The 11783-nt window shown below is 33.9% G+C and overlaps 1 protein-coding gene across 1 annotated transcript; it reads left to right on the top strand.

Annotated features, from left to right (window-relative positions):
• The first annotated feature begins 1712 nt into the window (after positions 1-1712).
• DELTA-TIP (delta tonoplast integral protein) lies at positions 1713-3815 on the top strand. Its single transcript, XM_088218141.1, has 3 exons — positions 1713-1913; positions 2309-2559; positions 3234-3815. Exons 1-3 carry the CDS (start codon positions 1787-1789, stop codon positions 3600-3602), a joined length of 747 nt encoding a protein of 248 aa, XP_088074267.1. The 5' UTR covers positions 1713-1786; the 3' UTR covers positions 3603-3815.
• The last annotated feature ends 7968 nt before the right edge of the window (positions 3816-11783 follow it).

The raw sequence follows: 11783 nt of genomic DNA, 5'->3' as shown, positions 1-11783 counted from the left end.
GTATTATGGGAGATGGTGGACGGACCGGGTTCATAGAGAACCCTACCGTGAACGTTGTCTCATACCGAACGGGGTATGGAGACTTGGTCATTTGGCACTCATACCGGACGGGGTATGCAGATGACCCGCTTCACTCTCATACCAGACGGAGTATTGAGGTTTAATGTCTCGGTGCTCATACCAGACGGGGTATAGGATCGAATATGTAATTAAGACTGTTAATGAAAAGGGTTCACGTACAGCGGGGACACCTCTATGGATCCCCATGAATATTAGTAGGTTGGTAAAACGAGAAATGGTTACGATTTCATTTATTGTTAATAAATATGAATTTATGATATGTTCTATGTTGTTAGTCGTACATGAGGTTATGATCTGTATGATATTATTACTTTTATAATTTATTTTTATAAATTCCTCAATGGTAAGTAAAAGAGTAAATGGTTTTATTTTAAATAAATGTATTGGTTTAAATCTACTGCTTTATTTGTTATTTTGATTTTCTACAAACCTTTACTTTTGTGCCGGTGATATAGTGTGATGTTCTTACTGGGCTAGTGTAGCTCATTCTTTATTTAACTATTTCAGATCAAAAGGACCTGATTCTCGAGGCCGATCCGCAAGAATACTGCGAGTAGGTGCTAGATACTTTATATTTTCTTTTGCTTTTCTCATTTCTCGTGTTTCTTTAAGAGAATTTATTTCGTGATGTTTGTTTAGTACTTTTAAGTTATTGTGTAAGAGATGTAAATTTTAACTTTTTATTTCGTTTTTTTACTTAAATTATTATATATTTTCTTTTAAATTTCTGAGATTGTTATATATATATTTTTATTTAAAAATTAAATTACATTATTTATCAATATAAAATTGGAATGAACAAAACATAAAGCAATGCTAAGGATTTCTACATTATATGAATTTTTCTTTTTTTCTTTTTTTTTTTTAAATATTATATATATATTTGTATGTACATATTTATATAATTGATTTGGTGTGCATCCAGACACTTTCTAAAAAAGCATGTCAGTGACAGCTAAGACTGACAAGGCAGAAAAGAACCCATCGGCATCCATTTCATCACTTCCCATTTTACCCTCTTCCATAATTTATATAAGATATGCTAATTATTATTATTATTTCTTTTAATAAAAGAATTTGATTGGATAAGATTTGTAGTATTTTAAAACTCTATTAATACTAATAATACAAATTAACAATAAATGAAGCTTCATTAATTTAAATGTGTCAAATTTTTAGTTCAATGAACCTCAAAAATTTAACTCAAAGTCTGTCTATTAGGAGTGAGTGAATCTCTAAAAAAAAAAACTTGATTGAATAATTTGCTTCAATTTAAAGTTAATGTTTAGTTCAATCGTCTTAACAATTGGCAATTATTTGAGTTTAAAATTACAAAAAAATGTGATGATTAATTTAATTTTCAATTTGTTAAAAAAATAGTAACTATTTTATAATTTTTTAAGTTTAAAATTACAAAAAACGTGACAGTTAGTTTAATTGGTTTAATTTTAATTGATTAGTTGTTTCTTAAAAAATATATATTTTTTTATTTTTTAAAAATTTAATACCCAAACCAAACCAAATGAACTCATTTAATATTAATATAATTATATTATGAGGCTCATGAAATTATTTATATCATTAAGTTGTACAGTCCGGGTATACGTGTGTATATATATATATGTGAAGGAAAAAAGGCCCTTTGTGCCCTGCATCTCACTCTACATCTTTCTTATTTTCTTCTTCTTCTTTTTCTTCAAAAGCCATGGCCTGCATTGCCTTTGGTCGTTTTGATGATATTTACAGTCTTGCCTCTTTAAAAGCCTATCTTGCAGAGTTTATATCTACCTTGCTCTTCGTTTTCGCCGGCGTTGGTTCTGCCATGGCATTCAGTAATTATTCCCTTCTAATATTACATATATTTATGATTATATGATTTATATGATCGACTGCGTTTGTGTCACTACTTACTTTTCTACATTCATGAACAAACATGTATGTATATATATATCTAGATAGAGAAAGGCCATGTTGGAAAAGTAGTTAATGATAAGAACGTGGGTTGGTGTGTTCAGGCAATGTTATAGAAGAAAAAATATAAAATTTTATTCAATCAAAATGGAATGTTTGTGTACAACAATCCATAACTTACATATGAACAGTGATAATTATAGTCAATCATTTAATTGCTATCTTTATCCTTATTTTACTTTTAACTTTTTTTTACAGTCACTGGTAAATAATAATTTATAATTTTCATAATTTTAAATCATTTATTCAACAACAGATAAGTTGACATCAGATGCACCACTTGATCCGTCGGGGCTGGTGGCCATTGCAGTCTGCCATGGGTTCGCTCTGTTTGTTGCGGTGGCCGTGGCAGCTAACATCTCAGGTGGTCATGTTAACCCAGCAGTTACCCTCGGGTTGGCTGTTGGTGGACAGATAACCATCCTCACCGGTATCTTCTACTGGATTGCCCAGCTTCTTGGCTCCATTGTTGCTTGCTTCCTCCTCAAGGCTGTAACTGGATGCATGGTAAATATTACATACCTTATACCTACCCTTCATTTTAATCACTCCAATATCTACAAAAAATATATATATATATATTAGTATAATTGTGTCGTTCCTCTCATTCCGATCTAATCACTCGAGTTGAAGAGTCCATTAGACAACTTTTAATTGTATTTTTTTATGTTTTAAAAATATTTTTACAACTAAAAGAATAAAATATAAAATGATAAAATATGCTCTTTTGATATGTTTAAATTAAAACCTACACTATGTAACTTTTACAAAATAAATTTAGTTTTTATTAAAAAATTATACTTATAATTACAAAAGTTAATTTCACAAAATATAAAACATATAATTTGTTAAAGTAATAATATTTTTTACAATTATTTTTATAAAATATTAAATAATTTTAACTATAGATACTTCTTTTAACAATATTTTAAAATGATAAAATATTTTTATTGCAGAACTTTAGACTTGATTTTCAATCCATGCAGCTCAGCACAAGAATTACTTTTATAGTTGACAATTTAAATTTGAGTAGATGCTGTTTACCTAGTAGGATATATTTGTTGCGAAATTAATAACTCGAATCGAGTCCATGTAGTTCAAATGGGAGAGCATTATCAATATGTAGCTAATAACTCGAGTTCGAGTCTTAATTTTATCCGGCCTTTTTTGTGGTACTACAGGCAATTCCGATCCACAGTGTGGCGGCAGAAGTGGGAGTGATTGGAGGACTGGTGATGGAGATCATCATCACATTCGCATTGGTTTACACCGTGTATGCAACCGCAGCTGATCCGAGGAAGGGTTCATTGGGGACAATAGCACCAATTGCTATTGGCTTCATTGTTGGTGCCAACATCTTGGCTGCCGGTCCATTCTCCGGTGGTTCCATGAACCCGGCCCGATCTTTTGGACCTGCCGTGGCCAGTGGAAATTTCTGTGGCATCTGGATTTACTGGGTTGGCCCTCTTGTTGGTGGAGGGCTTGCTGGTCTAATTTATGGAAATATATTCATTTCATCATCCCACCAATCCTTGCCCTCTGATTGCTAACGAGTCACTTTACTATTTATTCAACTTTGGTTAATCAATTTCTCTTTGTAATAAAAGAAAGGAGAGTAGGTTTCCTATTATTCCTTTCTTTTGTTTTTTGTGTTTTTTAATTTTTGCATATCATTTTCTAGTTTCCGATTCCCTTGTTTTATTTTAAAGCTTTTAATTGAGTTTATGGAAGTGAATGGATTGAATTTGTTTGTCATTTTCCTATATGGTGCTTTTTTTTTTCTTTCTTTTTGCGTTTCGGTCCAACTTGTGCAATAATTGAGGAGTATAATTTGACCCATTCAATCATTCATTGTTTTTACTTTTTAAAATTGTTTGTTTGGTACACTTTTTATTTGACATTTTTATAATTATGTGTTCTACTTGAATTATTGATACTTAAACAAGAGTAATACATATCATACCATACCATATCATGTAATATTCTTGTATTCTCTAAATAACATATTTAATAAACTACTTCAATTACATTATTCATATACTGATTTTCTACTCAATTTACTTTTCTACCAAAAATTCAATTTTAATTGCACACGAATAAACTAAATAGATCAGTGGAATATGAAGAGGATATGTTTAAGTTTCACCCACATAATTTACCTTCAAAATGTAGTATTGGTTTCACTTATTTACCAAGTAAATACATTTGATTATTTTTCAACTAAATCACTTCTACATATTGGCATTCATTATAGTGTTGATTAACCATATAAGTCTGCTTTAACCATCCAATTTATTGATCTTGCCCAATTTATTCTATTATAGTGATTTATTTTTTTCCTGGATGTGTTATAGTTTAGTCCAATGTATAGAGCCTATTTTTTTTTTTGCTTGGTGCTTGCAATTTTTCTCTTTATTTTATTCACAGAAGATAATTATCTAAATAATCAATAGTGCATAAAATTATAAACATATTTGATAAGTGCGAGATTTAATATTAATCATCTAATTTGAAAATTTTATTAAAAAAAAAAAAAAAAAAACTTTTCAAGTCATGCTTTAGATTTAATAATTAATAATTATTTTTTTTTGAAGTGATGGTAATTATATATATGGTTGTAGTTGTAGTTGTAGTTGTTGTTGTTATTATTATTATTATTATTATTAATTTTTCCTTTTACATATTTTTTTTAGTTTCTCCTTTATTACCATTATATTTTGGGCTGACAAAAATTGACAAGTTATAAGTTGGAAAATCCAAAGGTTTCTTATAACTAGATTTAGCCACATATGCAGTACACTTGTGTGATTTAACTAATCCACAACAACTTGCCTTAAAGGTTTTCTTTTATTTGAAGAATATGTACTCAATTTTAGATGCACCTGAGAATTTTCCCACATTAAACATATGTTAATATTTTGTTAATTAACATAACACATTACATGTCCTTTTGATAACAGGTTTAGAGAATTCCTTCTAATCATGAACTAAACTTGCTCTATTGGCTACTAAAGTCTTCTCTAACTCTGATATTATTAAATATCATACATTATAATTCGTTATTATTTCTGATTAAAATTTTCTATCTCTATATGATCAAAATTTAGAGAGTATCTTTAATATTTTCCTTTTAAAGTCTACTAAGCTTTTATTACCATTAATGCTCGAAGTAATAAGTTCATATTCTAACTAACATATGACATATAGTAATTTGTACTTGAAAGTTTCATCTTATCAAATTATAAATATTTACCTTTGTTTTATGTCAATATTTTTCTTTGGAGGAAAAGAATGAACTTCATTCATCTAGCAACCAGGTAAAATTGATCTTGAGCTAAAATAGAAACCAAGAAAGGAAAATGTTCATAAGTTATAAAACTATCGTTTATAGTAAAAAGTGCCCATCTAACAAGAGAACGAGAAACTAGATTACAGTTCTAGAATTCTAATAAAAACTAATAAAAAGAAAACAATGGTTTAGCAAATAAAATATAGTCAACAATTAACCTAATATCAGAATAAAGATGTCTCCTTGGTTTAGTAATCACATCAAGCTTTAAGAGTCTCCCTCAACTTTAGTCGATTGTACCCTCCCCATTTGCTACCTGTAAACCAAACAATATAAAGATGTCTCCTTGGTTTAGTAATTGCATCAAGCTTTAAAAGTCTCCCTCAACTTTAATTGATTGTACCCTCCCTATTTTGCTGCATGTAAACCAAGCAATATATGCTTATGCTTCAGCAAGCTGTATAGATGATGTGTTGGTCCTTGCATACAAGAAGAAACCACCTCCCCCAATAAATTTTTAACTACAACAATGTAACATCCCGACCCTATCTTTAAGGAGTAAAGACGTTTCTGTCATTAGATTAGATCTGTATTTAATTATAATATTATGTTGTCTTATTTGTCAATATTATTGTTGTAAATAGTTAGCTTAATTATTGGCATAGGTAGAGTTAAAATATTTGACTTACTAAATTAAGCATAATCAACTTAATTAGAGACATATATTCAAAAAATATTTTTATATTTAATAGAGAAAATACTCTCAAAGATGGGCATTCAGTGTAAACAACATAATTGTCATGGTATCAGAGCCTAAAATTCAAACTAGGTTCATTTTGTCTGGAATTTAGTCTTTTTAATTTTCTGTGGTAGTTGGCTTGGTCTTATATCAGAAGGTTGATCCTTCTCTTTCGATTTTGTTTGGCAATGCTTTTTGGACACCTTTGGAGTGCGATTTATGGGTAAAAATTATTTTGCCTGGGAGTTTCAGTTTCAACTATTTGTTACTGGTAAGGATTTATGGGGTCATATTGATGGTAGTTCTCCCACACCTATAAATATTAAAGAACTAGCTCAATGGACTGTAAAAATGCACATGTAATGACATGTGTAATACTCAGACTCGAAATTTAGTCCGGAATTAATTTTAAAAATTAAAATTAATAAATAAAAATATAATTTTAAATTTATAAATTTTTATTTAATGTAAAAATTAGGAAAAAATAGGTGTAGGATGAAATTGAAAATAATTTTGGGAAAAAAAGGGTGAAAATTTGGGTTCGGGGGGTATTTTTTTTTAAAAAAAATCAGAAATTAGAGGTCAAAATACAATTTAAGAAAATGTGCCACGTAGGATTGCCTAGTCAGCAGCTCCGACGAATCGGAGTGCACCGGTGGCGAGGCACGCTGACTCGGTGCCACACGGGCAATCTGCGTGCCCACGATTGGACGGTCCGGATTTGTTCCCACGCACATGGACGGTCCGGATTTGTTCCCGCGCACGTGGACGATCCGGATCCGTTTTTTCCTTAGGCGCGTTCGGATTGTCACGATTAAACGCGATGAACGATCCAGATTCGTTCTCTTTTTAAACGCGATCGTACAATCCAAATCAAATCGCGATGAACGGTCTAGATTTATTTTCTCTTTAAATGCGATTGGACGGTCGAGATCAAACGCGATGGACGGCTAAGATTAAAGGGAGACAGGTATAAATATCTCACTTTACATCAAACCCTAACCCTAGCTGCCAGCTCTCAGCTGGAGAAGAAGAACCAGTCCCCGGAGAAGGGAACTGACTGCCGCTCGCCGCTGCGTCGGAGCTACCTCCGACTGCCAAAAAAGGTAAAATTTTTCATTTGCTCGAAATTTAATTTTGAACACCCTCATGACCAAATCGGAGCAAAAGAACTGGAGGATGAGTCAAAAATCGCGGGTAAAACTCAGTGGCGCCGCTGTAGAAAAAATAAAAAACCGTCTCTGATGAGGCCCTTCTTGATTCCCGTTTTGTGCAATTTTTTCACAATTATATTTACCAGTTTATTTTTCAAAGGTTGACAGAAGAAAAAGCCCAAATGCGAAGATGAGCCGGCGGAGCTGCCGCACTGAAAAACTGCTCTGCCATTAGGTTTCTGTTTTTTTTTTATTTTTTTGGGTCAACCAAGGCCTCTTAATGTGTTTTCTTGTAGAGATGAGTATAAAATCGGTTGAAATCGGCCAAAACTAGCTGAAAACAGCCAGTTAGAGGCAAACTACCACCATGGGCGGTGGTGCTGTCGCCGAAGCACGGCGATGCCGCTGTGCGGGAATTTTAAAATTGACCAAAAAAGGGTTTTTAACAATGATTTTAGATTTTTTGGGTATTTTTAGGTACTTGAAGCATGTTTTAATCTATGAAGAAAAATTCAGGGAACCCGGGGACCGTCAGTAGGCGCAGCTGAGAGTTTAGTATTTTGGATACCAATTCGGGTAAAAATCTCTCACCCTATTCCCTGTTATAGAATTGAAGTCTAATTATAAATAATATAATATTTTGCGTAATTTAGAAAACTTCAATAATTAATTACAGGTTACTAGTGGAGCCGGAACCGATTATTTATAATTATTTATCCTATTTTAACTGATTGATTAATTTTATAGTTTTAAATGTATAATAATACGTTGGAGTTGGTAAGATGATTCAGTTGTGTTTACTTGATGTATGTATTTTATGTTTTGCGTGATTTACAGTTAAATTGTGAAACTGAAAATTAAATGTAAGTGAAAAATTGCTTGATTAAGTGAATGAATGAATGGTAGCCTTACTGAATATCCTGAGAGATGGTGGACGGACCGGGTGCATAGGAAATCTTATCGTGAATGTTGCCTCATACCGGACGGGGTATCGAGAATTGGTATTTTGGCACTCATATCGGATGGGGTATGGGGATGACTCGTTTCACCCTCATATCGGACGAGGTATTGATGGATGATATTTTTGGCACTCATATCAGACAGGGTATGGGGACGGTCGGTTAGTTAACAATGTTGAATAAGGATTCACGCGTAGTGAAGCCTATGGACACTCATGGATACCAATAGGCAAATAAAAAAAGAAAGTTATTATTCTGGCTAATTAAAAATGAGATTATGATATTATTTGTGTTATTGCCTTTATAAGTTGGTTTTAGAAATCTCGTTACGGTAAATATGTAATAAATGATTTTATTTTTGATAAATAAATTTATTTAAATTAAGAGCTCCATTAATTATTTTTATGATTTTTACCGACCTTTATTTCTGTATCGGTGAGTAGTGTGACATTTTTAATGGGTTAGTGTAACTCACTCTTTCATTAACCATTTCAGATCAAGAGAACCAAGATTCAGATCCGATCCACAAGAGGATTGCGAATAGGATGCCTAGTTGTTTACTTTTCATTTATTTATTTGATTTTTCGTTTGTTCTTTTAGAAGGGTAATTCCCGTAATCCTATTGGATGTTGGTGTAAGGAATGTAAATCCTAACTTTATTATCTCGCTTCCGCATTCAATTTATAATTTATTTTCTTTTAAGTTTGGGGTTGTTACAGTTGGCATCAGAGCCGCGTTCCTCGGAACCATTCATTACACAAAAACTTAAAAATACCAAATACGAACTATCACCCAACCCTTCCTTGTGAAAAATAAGTACAAAGATACGAGAAGATGAGGTCCTTTACTGAACAGGCAACTCGAAATGGGTCGTTTCGAGAGGATGTTGATTGTCTCTTCGAGATTTTAGAGAGACTCATCTCTGCACAGTAGGCCAGGAAAGAGAGGAGGAACTGTTTGACCCTCCATCACTTCCACAATATGAGCCACCCCCACAACGAGAGGATCTAACGCCACCTTGATGTAACCTTGCTCCTACATTATATCATCCGACACCATCACAATACAATTTGGAGCCTCCACCGTATCATCCGACACCGTTACAGGGCCACCTGGTCCCTCCCCAGCAACATTTGGCCCCTTTTTCATGGGACTCGATTTCACCCATAATGGACTTAATAAAGATTGACATGGAGACCCTGATGTATTTTTAAGAATGAACTAGTTAGCAATGTATCACGCTACCGTCGATTATTTTCACGAGAAAAATTGTATTTAAGCATCCTAATAAAGAGTCATTTACAAGCTAATAAAAGTTTTGAATATTATTCTCCCCTAACAAATTCCTTAGTGCATAGCGCTTTAACTTAGTTATTTTCTCTACAATATACAAACTTAAGAGAAAAATTTATATTCAAGAGATTCCGGTAAACTGAGACTTTCTGGATGTGCTTCCTGATGAACCTCCCAGACCACCAGTGGATAGAGAAGTTGAGTTCAACATAGACCTTCAGTCTGGAATGCAACTTATCTTAGTTTTCCCTTACCGAAGGATTTATGTAGAAATGGAAGAGTTGAGGAAATAGATCAAGAAATTACAGGACAGTGGGTTCATCCGACACTATATTTCTCCTTGGAGTGCTAGAGTCTCATTTGCGAAGAAGGAGAGACATGACGTTAAGGTTATGTATTGACTACAAAGGACTTAATAGGGTCACAATCAAGAACAAATACCCATTACCTAGGATCGATGACTTTTTTGATCAGTTGCAGGGTGCCTAAGTCTTCTCCAAAATAGACTTATGTTCAGGTTACCATCAGGTCAATATCAAAGCAAAAGACATTTTCAAAACAGTTTTTCGAACTAAGTACGGACACTACGAGTTTCTGGACATGCCATTTGGACTTACCAACACACCAGCCATCTTCATGGATTTGATGAACATGGTTTTTAGATAATTCCTTGATCAGTTCGTCATTGTCTTTATCGATGATATACTGGTATATTCAAAAAGCAGAGAACGCTCACTATCTAACTCAAGTTTTGCAGGTTCTCAAAGAAAGAAGTTGTATGCAAATTTGAATAAGTGTAAGTTTTGCCTCGAGCAGATTACCTTCATAAGGCACATCATATCAAGGGATGGAGTGTCAGTGAACCCTAAAAAAGTTAATGCAATGCTCGGCTAGGAAAAATTAACCTCGGTAAAAGAGATTCGTAACTTTCTGGGGATGACATATTATTACCGCAGGTTAGTGAAATGATTTTCTAGTCTAGCTGCTCCTTTGACTCAGCTCACAAAGAAGAACATCAAGTTTGAGTGGAATAAGGATTATGAAAGGAGTTTTTCAAAACTAAAGAAGTGATTGACTACTGCACCTGTGTTGGCCTTGCCGAACGGGACATGTGGATATACAGTTTATAGTGATGCCTCCTACCTAGGGCTGAGTTGTGTTCTGATGCAACATGGGAATGTCATAGCCTATGGGTCCAGGTAGTTGAAGAGTCATGAGAAAACTACCCAACCCATGACTTAGAACTCACCGCGATTATCCACGCCTTAAAGACTTGGTGCCATTACTTATATGGGAAGACCTTTCAAATCTATACCGACCATAAGAGGTTAAAACACATATTCACTCAAAAAGATCTCAACATGCATCAGAGAAGATGGATAAAACTCCTCAAAGACTATGATTGCAACATCTTGTATCACCCAGGCAAGGGCAACATGGTAGCCAATGCACTCAGCAGAAAAAGTGCAAGTATATTAGCTCACCTAATGGTTTCATAATGCAGAGTAATAGGGTCCACATAACATGTTTGACTTCAGGACCTGAAGAGGGTTACATGCATGGCTCACCTGATTGTTCAACCTGAGTTGATCTAGAGATTAAAGGAAGCCCAATCCATCGATTCTACCCTAGTAGTCCTCAAGAAAGATACAGAACAGTGAGTGAATTCAGAATTTCGAGTCTCTACCGATGGGTTGCTTAGATTTTAGGATAGGGTGTGTGTTCCATGTGACATTGAGCTGAAAATGGACATCATGACCGAGGCTCATAGCTCAAAGTTTGCCATGCATTCCGGAAGTATTAAGATGTATCAAAGTATGTGACCCTGATTTTGGTAGAACGGGATGAAAAGAGATGTGACCGAATTTATTTCTAAGTGTTTGGTATGTCAGCAAGTCAAGATACAACATCAACGCCCAAGCGGGCTACTTCAGCCATTACCAATTCCGGAGTGGAAGCAGGAACACATCACAATAGATTTCGTGATAGGATTATCTAGAGCATGCTTAGGACATGATGTCATTTGAGTAATTGTTGATCAGCTTACCAAGTCTTCCCACTTCTTGGCCATCAAGATAACCGACCCCTTGGATAAGTTAACAAGAATGTATAACCAGAAGATAGTCAGGTTACATGGAGTGCCAGTAACAGTAGTATCCGACATGGACCCCAGGTTCACTTCTCGGTTCTGGTATAGTTTTCAACAAACTATGGGAACGAAACTATCCTTTAGTACCGCATTCCATCCTCAGACTGAAGGATAATCAGAAAGGACAATCCGCATACTGGAAGATATA

This window comes from Carica papaya, chromosome 4 (genome assembly GCF_054855325.1).
Source record: "Carica papaya isolate Zhongbai chromosome 4, ASM5485532v1, whole genome shotgun sequence".
NCBI classification, from domain to species: Eukaryota; Viridiplantae; Streptophyta; class Magnoliopsida; order Brassicales; family Caricaceae; genus Carica; species Carica papaya.
Note: the sequence above shows the minus strand (reverse complement) of the source record. Positions and strands in the feature narration are given on the sequence as shown.